This window comes from Protobothrops mucrosquamatus, unplaced genomic scaffold, assembly GCF_001527695.2.
Source record: "Protobothrops mucrosquamatus isolate PMUCROS unplaced genomic scaffold, P.Mucros_1.0 scaffold32, whole genome shotgun sequence".
Classification (NCBI taxonomy): Eukaryota; Metazoa; Chordata; class Lepidosauria; order Squamata; family Viperidae; genus Protobothrops; species Protobothrops mucrosquamatus.
In genome coordinates this window covers 1,237,017-1,256,760 of record NW_015386416.1, presented here as the reverse complement: position 1 = coordinate 1,256,760, position 19,744 = coordinate 1,237,017, and the positions used below count along the sequence as shown (strand labels likewise).

At 36.9% G+C, this 19,744-nt stretch overlaps 2 protein-coding genes across 3 annotated transcripts in view; one reads left to right on the top strand and one right to left on the bottom strand.

Moving 5' to 3' along the window:
- The window catches only part of POU6F2 (POU class 6 homeobox 2), a 303,270-nt gene that overhangs the window by 3,200 nt on the left and 280,326 nt on the right, over positions 1-19,744 (bottom strand). For both annotated transcript variants that reach the window (XM_015811175.1, XM_015811176.1), the window contains exons 6-8: positions 13,525-13,731; positions 12,550-12,718; positions 3,828-3,996 (exon numbers count right to left, since the gene is read on the bottom strand). In XM_015811175.1, the coding sequence (XP_015666661.1) occupies positions 3,828-3,996; positions 12,550-12,718; positions 13,525-13,731 (545 nt within the window). The remainder of the gene's footprint in view (positions 1-3,827; positions 3,997-12,549; positions 12,719-13,524; positions 13,732-19,744) is intronic.
- LOC107283300 (40S ribosomal protein S4-like) lies at positions 15,257-16,113 on the top strand. Its single transcript, XM_015811177.1, has one exon. The coding sequence runs from the start codon at positions 15,257-15,259 to the stop codon at positions 16,046-16,048; it is 792 nt and encodes a 263-aa protein (XP_015666663.1). The 3' UTR covers positions 16,049-16,113.

Sequence of the window (19,744 nt, the reverse complement as noted above, 5' to 3'; positions counted from 1 at the left end):
TCCGGCCCTCTCAATTCCTGGCAAATAGATGGGGAAGAAATGGAGGTAGTGACAGATTTTATTTTCCTGGGCTCCAAGATCACCTCAGATGGGGACTGCAGCCAAGAAATTAAAAGACACTTGCTCCTGGGGAGGAAAGCTATGGCAAATCTAGACAGCATACTAAAAAGCAGAGACATCACCCTGCCAACAAAAGTGTGTATAGTCAAGGCCATGGTTTTCCCAGTTGCAATGTATGGCTGAAAGTTGGACCATAAGAAAGGCTGAGTACCAAAGAATTGAGGTCTTTGAACTATGGTGCTGGAGAAGACTCCTGCGAGTCCCTTGGACTGCAAGGCGTTCAAATCGGTTAGTCCTAGAAGAGATCAACCCCAACTGCTCTTTAGAAGGCCAGATCCTGAAGTTGAAACTCAAATACTTTGGCCACCTAATGAGAAGGAAGGACTCACTGGAGAAGGGCCTAATGCTGGGAAAGATTGAGGGCAATAGAAGAAGGGGATGACAGAGAATGAGGTGGCTGGATAGAGTCACTGAAGCAGTAGGCGTGAGCTTAAATGGACTCCAGAAGATGGTAGAGGACAGGAAGGCCTGGAGGAACGTTGTCCATGGAGTCACGATGGGTCGGACACGACTTCGCAATTAACAACAACAAAGTTGTCAAGAATGTATAAAGGCATTTCAAATGAATTTTGGAAATGCAAATTTAAAGAAGGGATCTTTTATCACTTATGATGGATATGTGATAAAGCAAAGAAATATTGGAGTAGGATTCACATCTTAATACAGAAGATTATCAAAATGAATATAAAGATAAAACCAGAACTCTTTCTTCTGAGTTTAATGGAAAAAGACTTGGGGAAAAAATTGGAACTTTGATGTTATAAATATTGATGGCAGCAAGATTATGCACAAAAATGCAATGACATTTTGATTCCTACAATGGATGAATGGTTACAAAAGTTGATGGAGTTAGCAGAGATGACCAAACGGACTGCTTTGATAAAAGAAAATTACTTTTGTTTCTACTTGGAAACCACTTCTAAACTTTGTGCTTGAGATGGAAAAAAAATGGAACTTTTATTTGGGTTTTATTGATTAGATAGATTTATTGTTATAGAAATGGCTAGTTTTACTTTATGTAAAAGTAAAAAGAGGTTTGATGTTATTATCTTGTTCTACTGCACCAAAGGGAATCAGAAGTCAATGCCTTTTCTTTCTTTTCCCCCTACACTTTCCTTCCCTTTTCACTCCCTTATTTTCTTACTATTTTCTTTTGTATTTCTGTGATATGTATGTATGTATGTATGTATGTATGTATGTATGTATGTATGTATGTATGTATAAAAGCTAATAGTTTGGGAGTAAACCTCATCTTAATGCTATGAAGATCATCTCACTTGAACCATACAATGCTAGGATAACATGTGTCAGCTAAAATGTGTGTTGTAAAGTAAGAAGTAAGGATCTCTTATTTTGGGATGGATACAGAGATGGAAAATGAAACTATGAATACAAAAACTTTCTGTCCTTTTTCAATAGTAAATTATATATTATGTTTCGACGGTTAAGGCTGTCGCAAATATTTGAGAGAAAACTCACAAGGTAGCTTTGAACCATCAGTCACTGGTTAAGCCATCAATCACTGGTTTGAAAAATAAAAATAAATTAATGATTTCCCTATTAAGAAAAACCTCTGAATCATAATTCTAGTGATGGCCTTAGATGTTTTTTCTTGAGCATATATTAAATGTGAGTCTCATGTCTCTGCTGGATTAAAGATCTGGAGCTGAGAACGCCATAATGATTCATCCAACTTAACCAATGCACTGATGATACCCCTCTTTCATTTTCCTCAGAACTGTCACACAACTTTGCCATGCTTCCAGATTCGTAATGTTATGCCTTATTCTTGATCTCAACCCTCCTGGAATTCTTTGCACAACCAATCAAAATGTGCTTTGCATTAGGCCTGTCGTTCTTCCTAAGTGGCAGTAGATCTGCTTTACAAGATGAATGAAGGACCTGAAGAGAGAAAAATACTTTCTATCTGTAGTTTTTGATTGCTTAATCAAATGGAGTAACTTCTGCCATGTTTCTCCATGTTGTTCTGAATACAGAAATCAATTGTAAGCTGTTCACCTCTTTTATTATAGATGCAACTTTCACAATAATTTTCTTACATGTTTCCTATGATATCTAACTGCAACCCTATTATGGAATTGAATTAAGTGATATTTGCTGTTCATTAATAGTTTAAATTTAAATTACTATCAGCCTCAATAATAATTTAGGCTCACTGGAATCTAAGGCAGAGATTTCCAAGCTTCCTGAGTCTTTAGAAACTGCATTTGCCAGTACTGTCCCCTCCAAATCCCAGGTAAACCAAAATCCAAAACTCTATGAAAGATTTGAAAATCTAATAATCTGTATTAAAGTATCATATTATTATAATGTAAGACAATATAATAATACTGAACATATTGCTTTGAAAAACAAAATCTGTTAGTTCAGGTTTCCTTTATCAATTTACCATAGAGAAAATAAATTACATTAAAATTAAATAATGAGAAAACCATATTCATATCATTAAAGTGTCTTGTTAACATCTGTACTTCTGTATGTGATTTTTGGTATAACAATATCCAAGTCTTGAAACAAATTTCCTAGCAGTGGTATCCTTGTATACACTGAATAAAGGTTATTTTCTGCAGGGAGGTATCTTATAAGAAAAAACAGTAGGGGAGGCCATAGAAGTGAGAGGATCCTATGGAGCTTTTTGTATTTAACAACAATCAATGGGTTTTATGGAAAATCATTGAGCAAAATGTGAGCTGCAAACTCACTACCCCATACTGATGTTATTTATAACCTTAGTCTTAAACTGCAGGAAAAGTACACTTCCATTCTATGGGGAATACATTAGAAGTATAAAGAGCAGATAAAAAGACAGAGCATTTCATGGATCACTAAGAACAAAATCCACTTAAATGAGCTTAGAGTTCATTTCTTGGCTCTCATTGATGGAGAAGAACTATAAGACTACATGGCCCAAGAGGAAAAATCTGTTACCTAAGTGGCTTTGTTACCTCATGCATAAACATAGGATTATAACATACATATATGAAGACCTAGGTGTTTTGCTTTCAAGATTCTTTAACTCTATCAAGGGTACTGTATTTTCATGATTTTTCACAATGTTCTTGAATATTATTTTCCTTTTTCTAAATACAGATTTTTTCTTTTGAAACACCTGGTATTACAGGATAAAACATAGCAGGGAGACACATGAAATAATTGTTCGGAATTCACACCAGTAAAAATGCACAATTTGAAAGTATGCAAATGTGAGTAGATAAACAGGTACCATTTTGGTGGGAAGGTAACAGTGTTTTGTGCTTCTTGGAGTATAGTCAAGTCAGCCACAATGACCACCGAAATGTAATTGGACAATGTTGGTTCTCTTGGCTAAGACACATAGATGAGCAACGCCTCCTAAAATCGGACATGACTGGACAGGGGAAACCTTTATCTTTACTTTAAGAAGGTTAACCGGTGTTTGATAGGTTATCCAACTCCATGCTGCCTTAACTTTTATGACCAGGAACATATATAATGTTCCCAATTTGTTTCTGCAAAAATAAATAAATAAAAACTTGGGTGTGGAAAGATGAAAATTGCGTTAAAGCCAGATGATAAAATATGTCAGTGTTTGTTCATACAAGGCTGCTTTGCTAGACATATAGATAAAATTATAATATAAAGGCAGTAAGCAATAAGCCTTAAGAGAAAAGGTTGGAGAAATGAGGACAGACTATACATTTTGTTACCTGCAGATGGCAGACTGGCTGTACGCTGGACCCTCTGTGGCACTTAGAGCTTGACCGACTTGTGTCTGAGTGAGACCAAGAGACAGGCGTCGGATTTTAAAAGCTTTGGCAAATTCTCGTATTTCTTCAAGATTCACCCCATCCACCTCACTAGAGGCTATTTGGGGATCTGTTGAAATAATAGAAAACAAATTGAATATCCTCAAATCTTATACAATTAAATTAAGGGAATTATTTCCAATAAAGCAGGTAAAGACAAAACTCAGCAGCACTTTTTCGTGCAGCTGCTGATAAAAACAGGATCGCCAACATGATCGCCAATGTCCAATAATGGATATGGCGCAAGAAGAAGAAGAAGAAAGTCTCCTACATCCAAATAGTTTTGCAAGGCAAACAGCATACCTGAAAGGTAGATAAAGCAAGCATATTGGATTAATAACAAGTTTCCCAATCTTCAGTTGAAAAAGAACAGAAAGAGGAACACTTTTAATAAAACAATGCATGTTAGGTTATTTTGCAGCATATTGAGTTCCTGATTTGCAAACCTTCACTTTTTTCACAAAGTGAATTTCAGGTAACATAAGCAGCTACTCCGAACTATGGACTGTTTTTCTAATAGTATTCAGGATATCTTGTTTTGGGAAAAAGGAATCCTTAAATTTCAAATAGATATTCTTTGTGTTGCATCTAAAGTGCTTGCATTTTAATATAAAGTTGTAATGACATTTTAATTCTACATATGTTTGTTTATATATTGGATTCAATAAAATATTTTATTTCTATATCATCCCAGAGAATTTCCAGTTTGGGTAGTAGGCATGTCCAGCCTTCCAATTGTAACACTGATCCCCATTTCATTTTTATTGGCCCCTCAGTAGATAATACTCACAGTGCTGAGAGAATAAATTGGACTTCTTTGACAACAGTTTTTGTCCTGAAAGGGGATGTAATAAATGCTATCTACTAGAGGAAGACTCTTTTGATGCTCGAAACATTATCAGTTTAGGATTTATTGAGGGAAATGATACAGCAGCTGGGAATGGCATCTCCTTCTCTTTCTGCAACTGATTCCTTGCTAACTGAAAGCATTCTCCAGTCTGGTAAAGGCAGCAGACAACAGTCTGGTGGAAGATTCAGAAGTTACTGAGTCCTGCATGTATTGAAACTTTTGTTCTATAGTGTTTTTCATATCATTCTTACAAAGATGCTCACATAATAGCATATTTCTTTAAATATATGCCATTAAGTGTTTATATTTAACCTGGATAAAGATCTCTAGCCCAGGTGGGTGGACCATAAATCTAATAAGTAAACAAACAAACAAATAAATATATTAGATGATATCTACCATTGAGAATCTAGTCTTTGTGGTATTGTAAAAATTCTACTTAACTACAGATCTCAGTGGCATTATGAACAGATAAAACAAACACAAATATATAAAATATAGTTTGCCATAAAATGAAATACATTTTACAGTTCTAATTAATTACCTTTCCTTTGGGGCTGATTACCAACCAATTTCCCTGCTTTTACTATATGCCATAGAATAGAATGAGTAGGACATAGACACAATATGTTAGCTAAGCAAATATGATTTGTTTTTTTAAAGAGACCTAGACTAGTGATTGTAGAGAAGCTATTTTTGTTGGCATGTTACCGGCAATTATAAAAAGCCCTCTATAAATGCATCCTCATTTATACCAACAATCATATCTGCTTTTGGTTTTGTCCCATCCTTTATGTTCATCAGCATGAATCTCTGCTATGCTGCTTTTAATAGTAAAAATAAATAAATAAAAATCTTACTAAACTACTCAGAATTTGTGAAGTATCAGTTGGTCTTGCTTCCATTTAACAATTGTAATAGGCCAAAAGAGAAAAAAATAACCCATTGCGCCTTCCTTATTTGTCAAGCCTACTTTCATGGTCATCTGTTGTAATTTTCCTAGGGCATATAGGATATGCAGGGAATATAGTGTGTGCAGGATTGTATTATAATTTTATGTGTAGCATTCAGTTTTATCTACATTGATGGTTTCTTACATTTTTGACCATAGTATGTATATGCTCATACAAAATAGCTCTTGGGAATCTTTTGCCCATTCTCAAAATGACTATCATGCTATACTTAGATATCTGCTCTCCTCCCCTTCCCCTTATCCTTTAAGACATTTTAATATTCCTGCTTGCTATTGTTTTTTATGAGCAATTGGACTCCCCTTCAAACTTATCACCACGGTCATCATTTTTATTTTTAGTGAGAGCTTATGGTCCCAAAAGAGACAAGAGACATTATTGGAAATAAAGTTGAGGCCGGAGGCTGACACATGGCTTCACAGCATGGCACTTTCTCATCTTTATAGGTAAGAGGTTAAATAGGGAAGGACCTTGATGGAGGAAAACTACCTGTGGACACAAAGATAGAGAAGCTACTACTCAGGATTTCAGCAGAAGACGTTTCTAGATCTAGTTGCAGTGGCCAAAGATTAAATATTTGCTGCATAAAAAAAATGGATGTCATATACTGAGGTAGGCCTTTTTTTCCTCCTCTACAGGTGGTTGATTTTTTTTTGCAGTGAAGATGAGAAAAAATGAATACATTCAGCCAGAATTTAGAATTAATGTCTGTCAGTTGTTCAACAAAATTTTTCATCAGTTAATATAATGAAACCTTTGCATTACTTGGATGTTATACTGCACAAAAGCACTTGAAGCAGTTGTTCCTGAAACTACAAATTTTGTGCCTGGCTGCATTTTTAATAAAAATTGGGTTGATAGTATCAAAAAATACTATCTAACCTTTTTGATTTTCTTGTGACTAAAAAGCTTCTACCAAGATAGGTAAGCCTGACCTTGAGATACTGATACATTTTGTACATTCTTTTCCAGCATGAAAACTGTATTTTGCACTTATGACTCCAATCCTTAAGGGCTGAAATCTAAGGAAGTGTTTGAGATCAGTGTTTGAGATGAACTGCCTGAAAAAAGGAAACTGTAGCTCAGGTCAGATTAGACAATGGTGTCCTCATCAATCAAATGGCACATCAGAGAATTGCTAAAAAAACAATATAGCAATTTTGGGTATCATTTTGAAGTGTAGGAACCCCCCCCCCCGAGAATGAAATATTTTGGGGAATATTAAATGAGACAGAATATTATATTTCTCCTAAAGGAGAGGAAGAGAAACATATTCTTGATTGCAGAAAGAAGCCCCAGTGTCAAGCAGAAGCTTGAATTCTTTAGAAATGGATATTTTGTATCCATTAAGAAAGACCACCCCATTCATAAACATAATGCCTTTAGCCACAGCTCCCACAGAAGGCTGGAGCTAATGGTATTAGAAAAACAAAGACTCCTAAAATTTACATTCCCCACCCAGCTCCAAGGACAGAGCATGACCTCCCAGCCACAATGGGAGTCAGACAACAATAATTAGAATACTAAAAGGGCACATTCAAGCATAGGTCAAAGCATGTTTCAAATGAACAGGCATCTCAAATACAAAGCTCCAAAGAATGTATAAAAACCCACCTACTCTCAACTCCATTTTGTCAGCTACCCCAGAAACCTAATAGGACAAAACCCAGCCTGGTGGTATGAAACCCATGACTGGAATGTACCGATGGATGGATACAAATTGTTCAAAAGAAATAGATCTACAAAAAGAGGAGGGGGAATTGCACTATATGTAAGAGAACACTAAATATCTACAGAAATGCATGTGATCAAAGATAAAATTCCTCCAGAATGTATGTGGGTCAATATAAAAGGGAAAAAAGTGACATTGCCATAGGTTGCATATCACAGGCCACTCAACCAATCATAAGAAATAGATGAACTCTTTGCCAACCAGTTAACAAACGTATGTAGGAAGCATACTACAGTAGTAATGGGAGACTTCAACTATCCAGATGTGAACTGGGAGAGAACCTCTGCAGTGAATGAGAGATCAAACAGATTCCTAAACAACCTAGCTGACAACTTTGTCATCCAAAAGGTGGAGAAGGGAACTAGAAGTAAAGCTATACTGGACCTAATTCTTACTAATAGAGAAGAAGTGATGGAGTTGAAGTTGCCAGAACCTTGGGTGAAAGTGACCACATCATACTGAAATTCAATATGATGCAAATGCAAGCAATAGAAAATAATCCAACCAGTGTCTTAAACTTCAAAGGAGCTGATTTTAACAAACTCAGAGAGAACCTAGGAAAGTTTCCATGGACAAAAATCTTAAAGGGGAAAACAACTCAAGAAGCATGGAAAACTCTGAAAAATATCATCATAAAAGCCCAATCCAGCACAATACCACTGAAAAAGAAAAACAAGAAATTCAAGAAGAAACCAACATGGCTGCACAACGATCTCTCTGGCAAACTGTAAGACAAAAAGGACAAGTAGAAAAAATGGAAAGAGGGTAACATAATTAAGCTGATTATTAGCAGACAGCCAGAACATACAAAGATGAAGTCAAGAAAGCAAAAGCTCAGAATGAACAAAAACTTGCAACAGAAATCAACAAATTAATAACAAAAAAATGTCAAGGAAACTATAGGTCCATTAAAGAGAGAAGATGGCAAGGAAGTAAAAGGCAGTAGGGAGAAAGCAGAGCTGCTTAACTCATTCTTTGCATCAGTCTTCACACAAAAAGAAATTATAGCCCAACATACCAAAAAACTACTGCAAAAGACAAATTAGAAACAAAAATTAAAATAAGCAAGAAAATGGTAAGAACACCTATCTGACATTGATGAATATAAATCACCGGGACCTGACAGATTATATCCCAGAGTTCTGAACGAGCTGGCAGATGTTATCCCAGAACCGTTGCACCATATCTTTCAAAAATCCAGGAGCACTGGGGAAGTACCTGAGTATTGGAAAGGGGCTGATGTGGTTCCCATCTTCAAGAAAGGAAAAATAAGAGACCCAGGAAACTACAGACCAATCAGTCTAACTTCAATACCTGGGAAGATCCTGGAAAAGATAATAAAAAAACAGATCTGTGAACAACTAGAAGCAAGCAAAGTTATAACTAGTAGCCACCAAGGGTTTGTTAAAAACAGATTATGCCAAACCAATCTTATTTCGTTCTTTAATAAAGTGACTAAATTAGTAGACCAGTGAAATGTTGTGTATACAGTATACTTAGATTTCAGTAAGGCATTTGTCAAAGTGGACCACAACCTGCTGCTTAGTAAGCTAGAAAAAAGTGGGATAAACAACATCACTACCAGATGGATCTGTAGCTGGCTGACAAACCGTACTCAGTGAGTAGTCCTCAATGGTACTATATCCACATGGAGAGAAGTAAGCAATGGGGTACCACAAGGCTCCATCTTAGGCCCAGTATTCTTTAATATCTTCATAAATCACTTAGATGAGGGAATAGAAGGGGAACTCATCACATTTGCAGATGACACTAAACTGGCAGGATTAGCCAACACCAGAGAAGACAAGCTCCGGATCCAAAAAGATTTTGACAAACTTGAACAATGGACCCTATCCAACAAAATGAATTTTAATGTGGAGAAAAGCAAAGTTTTACATTTAGACAGGAAAAATCAAATGTATAAGTACAGATTAGGTAAGATCTGGCTCAAAAACAGTAACCATGAGAGGGACTTTGGAGTCCTAGTGGATAATCACTTGAATATAAGCCAGTAGTGTGCAGCCGCCGCCAAAAAAGCTAATACAATCCTGGGTTGTATAAAGAGATGCATAGAATCAAGATCATGCAAAGTATTAGTACCACTTTATAAAACCCTAGTGAGACCACACCTGGAACACTGCAACTAATTTTGGTCACCACACTACAAAAATGATGTTGAGATTTTGGAAAAAGTTCAGAGAAGAACAACTAAAATGATCAAAGGCCTGGAGACTAAAACATATGAAGAATGGCTACAGGACTTGGGTTTAGCTAGTCTAAAGAAAAGAAGAAACAGTTGTGACATGACAGCAGTATTCCAGATTTGAGGGGCTGCCACAAAGAAGAGGGCATCAAACTATTCTCCATAGCACCAGAGGGCAGGATAAGAAACAATGGTTGGAAATGGACCAAAGAGAGAAGCAACCTGGAATTAAGGAGAAAGTTCCTAACAGTGAGGACAATTAACCAGTGGAACAGCTTGTCTTCACTGGAGATTTTAAAGAAGAGACTGGACAATCACTTCTCTGAAATGGTATAGGTTCTCTTGCTTGAGCAGGGGGCTGGACTAGAAGACCTCCAAGGTCCCTTACAGATTCTATTCTATTCTATTCTATTCTATTCTATTCTATTCTATTCTATTCTATTCTATTCTATTCTATTCTATTCCTGTTGCTGCCATTTTAGTTTCTGGCTACCAAATAAACAGATACCTTTCTTAGCAGCCTCCATTTTATTTTCAGTGTCTTTCTCCCGGCTTAAAACTGGACCTGATTTTTCTTCCAACAAAAGGGAAAGTCAAAATAAAAAATAAATTGTCTTGAGCTTAAGTTATATTTGCCACATAGACTTATTATCTTCTATTTTGGTTAATTTTTATTTTCTTGGGCTTCTTTGGTCTTCCCCAATTCAGGTTGGACCCTGTTTAGCTTTTTGAGATAATTTGCAAGTGGCACTTGCTGTGACAAATATTTAATAAAAAAAAGAAATGCTTCCCTGGCTTCTTACTCATTCAATGCCAATTAGTTCACCCTGCATTCTATTTCTCTAGGTAATACATAAGACACTGGTGCTTTAATAATGGAATTCTTTACAACATCATAGAAAACACAGATTTCTTGGTTATCATATCCCAAATCAACTCATACCCAGATATAGTCAAAGTAAAAATAAGAGATCCCATCTGGAAGAAAAGGGAAAAATATGCATTCTTGCTTAAATACATATATATGCACTGAACAAAATTGATATAATGATACTGGGTTTCTTTGTTGAGCTGGCATAAAGTAACCCACATAATTTGCTATTTTTCAGCCACTATCCTGCTTTTTGCAATGTGTACTTCAATACTGGGCACTACATTTGTGCTCAGATTTTCCCCCTAAAAGTAAGAGCTAGTTTAAAAATATTTACAACCTTAATCTTTGTTTCTACTGATAGTGTTGGCATGGACATGGGGAAGGGAGCAGGGAAGGCAAGTTATGAAACAAGCATTGTGGTGCAAATTCTTCCCCATATGTATTTGTGTGCCATGTTGCAGTGCACATGTAAAAGGACAGAATAATAATATTGCGATGCACATTTTGTAATTAGTTTGGTTATTATTTCTATAATCTGTAAGGGTTAGGTAGATAGACTGCTTTTTAACAGCTATCTCAAACGCTTCTTTTCCATGAGACAAGAATCACTTCCCACCAGGGAGGCATAAAAAGAAGAATCTTTTCCCATAAATTGTATGTGTTAATTATTGTTAGCTATTAATATCATTCCTTGACTAGAATCATTTAAAAGCAAGAAGAAAATCAAGGGGACAGAAAAGTGACTATAAATGTTTGTATCATTAGTTATAGTGTACTTGATTGTTCAATTGACCATGTACCATGATGAAGTATTCTTAACCTGGTCTCTTTCCACAGGGCACCTATTGCCACTATAATTGAGTCCCTCCACCTTGCTGTGGGTTGTCCTCTTTTACATCAACATATGCTGTATACATCTGCATCTACATCAATATCTACATATATACATCTATACCTACACACATATTAATCACAAAAAAATTCAATGGATCATTGAAATTAAAAATATGAATATACACTCACATACATCTACATATACATTTATATGTATGTGTGTGTATTCATATTTTTAATTTAATTTAAATCCAGGCATTATGGCTGTCATTTGTGTGGAAAACTACTACTTCCACATTCTCTTGCCTTGCATATTGCATGATTGACCATTAGTTCAGTGTTTTTTTCAATCTTATCAACTTTAAGATGTTTGGATTTCAACTCCTAGAATTGGAAAGCTAAATCCACACATCTGAAAAATTGCTGCGATTAAGAAACACTGCCTTAATTTTACATTGCCTTTCTTTTTTTTCTTTCTTTTTTTTTTTTTTAAAAAAAGCTGTTTTCTTGTCATGTGAGGCAAATTTTGTCATCTTTTAATGAGAGTGTGCTGGAAGCTGGGGACAGTGTAGGATAGGGGAAGGCTTGTAAGGTTTCTTAATAAGTGGGAGCTCTTACAAATAGGATTTTAATTTGGTATATTTCAGTTACATCAAAAATCTGCTGGATAGAAAAAACAGTCCCTAAAAAAATAAAAAAGCAGTACTTTTTGATTTACATGATATCATTTATGTGATATCATCAGAATTAACGTACACTGCATAAATATTTTCCACCTTGAATTTAGTCCAAAACATTTCATGCTTACAGTTTCTCTGTGCCCTCTTCTATCTGTATTGCTTAGCAATTAGTGACTGCTTAATTATTCTAATTATTTATTGTAGGGATTTTTATGCCACTTCAATCTAGTCAGTTTACAATAATCAAACAACAACAACAATAAAATAACGCTGTCCAATCAATATATCATCCCATCACATTATATCTTACCCAGAATAACATAGTATTCTGATTCCATCCACTTCTTAAAGGCTCTTTGAGATAGCATTTCATAAATCATTCCTTCCCATAGATTCCCAATAATATAAAACCATATAAAAGCAAGGAAAACAAGTAGACAGAGACCAATGAGAAAATAAGACAAGAGTGCTGTACTTACTGTTGACTAACTGGCCAACACTCAAAGCTGAAGATGAGGAGGATGAGGAAGAGGAAGAAGAAGCCTGGCGCACTGGGCTTTGAGATATAGATGCTTGACTATGAGTCAGGTGTAGAAGACTGGTCTGTGATGCTGCTTGTCCTACTTGAGTCTGAGAGGGCTGATGGAGCTATGGACAAAGATAAAGACATTTTCAGCAATAAAATAAAAATGTAGCTAATGGTCCCCTCACCTATCTCCACCATTCCTCCTCATTGGGCTCCTGTAGGCCTTGGGCCTGCTTCCCACACTTCTGGGTCCCCACCCTCCCCCTCACCCCCATGTCACTCTTTGTGACTTATCTTTCAAAGATCTCTGGAGTGTTAGGAGTTGGGGGCAGTGTGCTCCATTCTTAAATGTGTGGCACGAACCTGAAATGTCTGCCACTTTCTGGAGTGACCACAATGCAATGACATTCAGAAAACGGGATTATGCCACACAGCCCAGGAACAAAGAGGCCCACCTGTTTCCTTAATGCGAGCTCTGGAGACTCTGCTGCAATCTGCAGTGGTCCACAGGCTCGTGAGATCACACTATGGAAGCAGAGCAACCCACTCTGTCCCTAGACTTACCCCTGGAAGAGAGCACCATTTTAGAGTGACTACAATTATTTGCAGCTCATCCGAAAATGGTGCGCAATTCTGAAAGCAAACCATATGGCCTAAGGGTAGAGTGGCATGCTCTTTTCCACTAGATCTCTGGAGTTCTGCAGATAGTTGTGGAGATCTCCTGAATGTAATCTCCAGAGCTTTTAGAAGAAGAGCTACAAAAATAAGTGATGATGGGATAGGGAAGAACATGCAGGACTCGATGGGTGGAAAGCAGGCCCAAGCCTAGGGGAATCCCAAGGGGTGGGAGCAGAGCATGGGGTGCTCTGCTTAATGACCCCATTAATATTTAGTATTCTGCTTCATGGCTGCATTAATGCTCATTAACCTGTTGGCCTGGCTTGAGTGGTGATAGTGTGATTCCTTGTGTGTTGATTACTGGTAATATCTGGTTTCCAATGACTGTTGCAATGATTTGACCCTGGGCATTGGTCAATAACTGTGGTGTAATTGGCTGTACATGAAGGCCCTGAGCTCCTCCTCCTGCTTGATTGGATGAGACTGGATTAGGCATCAGTGGAATTGTTCCAATAATCTGAAAGAAATAGAAAGCAGAAATTCTGTATGTCATAAATATTTGATTGTGAAAATAATACATCTAGGAACACAAGGTATTTTAACTGCTTCAAAACTCACATTTTGTCCAGGACAAAGTTGGATAATATAGTAAGTTTATTAGTTGTGACCATATATGGTAACTGATATACTATAAATTAGCAGTCTTTATCAAATTGTCTTCTTACATTCTAGTATATTTTGCTTGCCTTCTGCTATTCTTCTCTTGAAGTCTTGAATTCCAAAACAGCAAGGGACATGTTTTAAAGCTAACAATTAGAGGAAATCAACTGATCAACTGGAGATAACCTCAGAATAACAGAATAACAGACTTCCGGTTTGCCGTTGCGGCTCCTGTGGACACATGGAGGCGAGCTCCGTCTTCAGTGTCTGATTTCATCCTGCTGGGGGACCCTGGAAAGGGTTGAAAGTCACCCTGTAGGGGTGACGAGCAAGGAGGGGAATCCCTGCTTGATCATGGGAGGGCAGCAGCCCTGTCTCTTGATCCAGGGCAGCTCTCCAAACCAGCGGGGAAAAGACCAGCCATAGCAATATGGCTTGTCATTAAGCTGCTGACAGTCAAAGTCAAAATTACTACCACCTTTAAAGCAGCACAGATGAAACTGGGTGAGATCTGATCTTCTCTTTAAGACGTTAAATATCTTTTCTGCAAAAGCTGCCCAAAGTATTTTTCTCCCTGTGAGGAGAGAGGGAAGGGAATTCCTACCCCACCCTCTAAGAACAGTGGCGACTGACTACCCAGGGAAATAGAGCAATTATAAGAACAAATTTAATCTAATTGGATGCATGTACTTTTGAAATTTGGGCACTAAAAGTTTTCCTATTCTTACTAGAGACGTTGGTTTTTATCTAAAAAGAAAAGAAATAAACCTTGAAAAACTATTATAAAAACTCAGGACTTAAAAAGTTTTAAATGGCATTGGTGACATCTTATGGTGAAGTATGGTATTACAACTTGTTATTGACTAAAAGAGACTTGGCTTGAAGCCCAGAATCTAGAAAAATTTTTTTTGACCTTGACAGATACCACCTGTGAAAAGCTTAGCTGTAAAGAAAGAACTGCAGGATGGCATATCTGGCTTGTTTGAATTATGAAGATAAACCTTTACTGATTTTCAGAGTTATATGTGGGAAATTGTTTTCCTATTTCTTTACATGAGAAGTATCTGTGATTACACGAGGTGATGGAATACTTTGGACTATAAATTCTTACTTGGCAAACAATTTCCACTATAAAGACTGCCTACAACATGTGAAATAGATGTCCCATACCTAGCTATAAAAACAAAAAACTATTTTTAATGTTTGATTTTAAAATCTTCAACGTAATACATTATCAAGAGAATATGGATGAAGATCAGGAAAAAATCCTTTTTATGTTGAAATCAATACACGAAACCATTCTTTCAGCGTGTAACAAAATAAGAGGCAACATAAAGGAACAAGATGCCAGCTTAGGCTTTTTTTCTTGACGGAATGCGGCCATGGCTCGCGGACCCAAGAAGCACCTGAAGCGGGTGGCCGCTCCGAAGCACTGGATGCTGGACAAGCTGACGGGAGTCTTTGCACCCCATCCATCAACAGGACCCCACAAACTGAGGGAATGCCTCCCACTTATCATTTTTCTCAGGAACAGGCTTAAATACGCCCTGACTGGTGATGAGGTCAAGAAAATATGCATGCAGCGGTTTATCAAGATTGATGGCAAAATCCGCACAGATATTACCTATCCGGCTGGATTCATGGATGTGATCAGCATTGAAAAAACAGCTGAGCATTTCCGCCTTGTATATGATACTAAGGGACGCTTTGCCGTTCATCGCATCACACCAGAAGAAGCCAAGTACAAGCTGTGCAAGATTAGAAAGATCTTTGTGGGCACCAAAGGAATTCCTCACCTTGTCACTCATGATGCCCGAACAATCCGGTACCCAGATCCCCTCATCAAAGTGAATGACACTCTCCAGATTGATTTGGAGACGGGCAAGATTACAGATTTTATCAAGTTTGACACAGGCAACTTGTGCATGGTGACTGGAGGAGCTAACTTGGGGCGTATTGGTGTAATCACCAACCGGGAGAGGCATCCTGGTTCATTTGATGTGGTTCACGTTAAGGATGCTAATGGCAATAGCTTTGCCACCAGACTGTCTAACATCTTTGTGATTGGAAAAGGTAACAAGCCTTGGATCTCCCTGCCTCGCGGGAAGGGAATCCGCCTCACGATTGCTGAAGAGAGAGACAAGAGGCTAGCGGCTAAACAGAGCAGCGGCTGAGCCCCTGAGGTGCTGTGCAGAGCCCAATCCAGATTTCCGGTTTGATAAATAAACCTTTTCCGTAAAAAAAAAAAAAAAATGCCAGCTTAGGTAGACAAACCCAGATCTTGACTACAACCAAAGAACTAACAATGCAGAAGTAACAGGAGAAGTGGAACAACTAAATACTAAGACAGAGGACCCAACTGACCAACAGATCCAGCCAATGGGAAAATTAGAAAATTAGAAAAGAGAGTGACAACATTTACATAAATCAGAAGAAATTTGAGGAAAAGGAGGAAGAACAGATTGAATGGAAGATAAACCTATCAGGACAATTGTGGGAAATTGGAGTAATAGGGAGGTGATTAAATGAATACAATTGGGCTAGTTCTTAAATTAAATGGTCTTTCTCTCTTTTTGTCATAGAACGCGCCAGAACAGAGTTCTGGCACCTTTTTTCGATGGATTTTCCAGAGTTGCATTCTTTTCCTATTGTTTCCCTTCCTATCCTCATTTGTTTTTGAAAATGCCCTGCTGGAGGTATGGTGCGAGCAGGGTCCCCTCCGGCACTGTCTGCCAGGAGGAGCCATGAGGCACTGGAGCATCACAGCCAGAGCATGGCTTGATTGGCTGGGTTGGACCATGTGGTGTGGAAGCTGATGGTGGCGATGGGATACACATAAACATGGAGGCCATCTTTCACGAGAGGGTGAGTGAGCCTTTTACCTTCCCTTACAGAAGGTGGGATGTGAGGTTAAAAAGAGAAGTGAGAGGAAAGAAGGGCGGCTGGCGTGGAAGCCTGCCCAACAACGAAATTTTGCTGTTTCAGTTCTTTGGGTAGTTCAAAGGCTGAGGTGTCTACGAAAATCTCTTTTTAGTCTTTTATACTTTATATTCAAACAGCAGAGGAGAAGAATAAGAATAAAGCCAATATCTTGTGATTTGGATGTATTATTATTAATAATAATGTATATTAATTATGTATTTGTCAGATGTAACGGTAGACCTACAGTATGAGGTTTAATCAGATCTATTTATTAAATTGGGTTTAACTTAAAGGTAAATTAAAAGTAATCTGTTCACTGACAAAGTTTCAACTTTAATTTGTTTCAAGTCAATATCCATATTAAACTCCAAATGTAAATTTTCCCACCTTGTTTGACAACTTTTTAAAAATAATTCAATCTTTTACAAGCAACCAAATTTTGTTTTATTGGGCCAATTTTATTCCACATAGAAAGCTGACATTTCCACTCATTAAGCTAAATGGGTATGCCAGTGGTAAATGTCCCAAAAGATTAATAAAATGCTTTCTTGTAATTTAAAGCCACACAGTGCATGGTAACATTAATAGTATTAACTTACCTTGAACAAAATCCTAGTCTTTTAGATACACTAAAAATTGAAGGGGTTTTTTTTCAACTACAAAGATAAAACTTGTAGGGTAGGCAAGGCAGGTTGTATGACGTGTGTGAGTTCCGGCACCTTTTTTTTTTTTTCAAAAAAAAGCACTGGTCTTTCTTATTTCAAATAATACATATAATAATAGAGGGAGAACTATTTGAGGATTCAAAAGTATTGACATGGAAGGCTAGTTAGCAAAGGAAAAAAGCCAGAGTAAGTCTGAAAGAAACTAGGGTTTTGATTTATTAGAGGGGATTCTATACTACTGATTAGATTGTTGAATATGGTAGAAAATAGATAATTTTTAGAAAATAAAGTAACATTATAATTGAATAGGTAAGATGTCTAATAAGATTAATAGACTTTTGGTTTAATATCGGGAAAAATAGATAACATTTAGAAAATAGAATACGATTATATGCAAATAGATAAGATGTGTATTTAGAATATTAGATTTTGTTACCTAAAGCTTGGAAATTATAACATACCAAATGTTAAGTTGAATATTGAGGGGAAATTAAAGCCTGGGAAAAAAGCAATAACAAGACATTGATTGTATATAAGGATTGAATGCAAACACAATTAATATATGTATAAGCTAAAAATTATTGATAAATGTAACAAAGATGGTTTTATTTAGTTGATAACAATAAGAACTATATTAATTCAATATGAGATAGTAGATATTAAGGGAAAAAGAGGAAAAATATCTGATGATGTAACTTGAGATTTGTGCTAGAGATTTATGTATGTTATGGAATTATTGATTACCCAGTCACCACGTTGCTTTTTAAATGTTTAATTGTAAAATTAGAAAACTAATAAAATATTATAAAAAAAAGAATAACAGAATAACAAAATTGGAAGGGACCTTGGAAGTCTTCTGGTCCAACCCTCTGCTCAGGCAGGAAACCCTATACCATTTCAGACAAATGGTTACTTCAGATTCTCTCAACACCGAAGTGGATAGGTTTTTGGTGGCCCATAGCAATAGCTTTGGCAAGACAAAGGCCCCCATGGGGGGGAACAATGATACAAAGTATATAGTCTGATATCACAGCATAAGCAGTTTGTTTCCACATTAAAAGTTTTTTAAAATGTTTTTCACATTAACCTCATTATTGAGATGAAATGATTCATTGTTAACCTGTGCTATGCCTTTTTTTAGGGTCTCCTACGCTGTAGTATGGTCAAAATTCCCATCTAAAAATGTCTTTGGTAAAATCTCGACTTTAGAAATTTTAGTAGCTAAATTCACTGAAATCCAAAGAATATCTATTCTTGAGAGGGCTAGCAATAACAATAGCACTTATATACCACTTCCCAGTGCTTTACAGCCCTCTCTCAGTGGTTTACAGAGTCAGCATATTGCCCCCAACAATCTGGGTCTTCATTTTACCACCACGGCGATGATGGGAAATTCTATCATTAATTTTCAGCAACCAATCAAAGAAGATTCTGTGGGTCACATAAAGAGGTAAGTGACTTACAATAGGAATAAATAAAAGAGACTTCAGTTTTTAAAATTAATTTGGGTGGTTCTGCTGATGCAAAATTTAGGTCTGCAATCCTGTAAAACCTGGAATGAATATAGCCAGACACATTCTTTCTTTAAATGTTACCAAAGGAAAAGAATTATCATTCTTTTAATGATATCAGCAGAAATCTTACCTCACAAAAGAGGTGTGTGTGTGTGTCACATAAGTCAAAGGTGTGTGTGTGTCACATATGACAAAGGACATAGTTTTGAACTGTCACTTCTGGGCCTGTAACTCAGAGAGCGACCAATGTCCACAAGGCAAAAATTGCTGGGCTGGTTTTAATCAGTAATAGAAATATTTATTCAGATTTAAAATACATTTTTGGAGAGGTATTGGAGAATGACACTGCTGAAGTGAACAGTTTGCAAGGTTAGAAGTGTGTTGCATTTTTCCATGAATTGATTATTCTGTACATAATGTACATGTTCAACAAAGCAATACAGAGGAACCATAAGATAACAACCTAAAAGTACAATGATGTATTTTTAACCAAATAACAGTTCTCTCTCTTTCCTCCAAATTGTTTGACTAAAAGCAGTGAAGAGTCTATCCCATCTTGGATTGAAAGCAATGTGTCAGAATCCAATCATATTTCATATCAAGTTATCAACTATGAAAAACTCCATCCCTGCCTTCCCTGGATTCTGTCATGGATGAAGGGAAGGGGGTGAACAAAGGGGCTTTATGGCCCTCACTTCCTTCAGGATACTTCAAAGGAACTGGATGTGGAATCACCAAAAGGACTAACAATAACAATAGGGGGTCATTA

Excerpts from the sequence above, each read along its gene's own strand:
- LOC107283300 (XM_015811177.1), top strand. The coding sequence starts at position 15,257 with ATGGCTCGCGGACCCAAGAAGCACCTGAAGCGGGTGGCCGCTCCGAAG.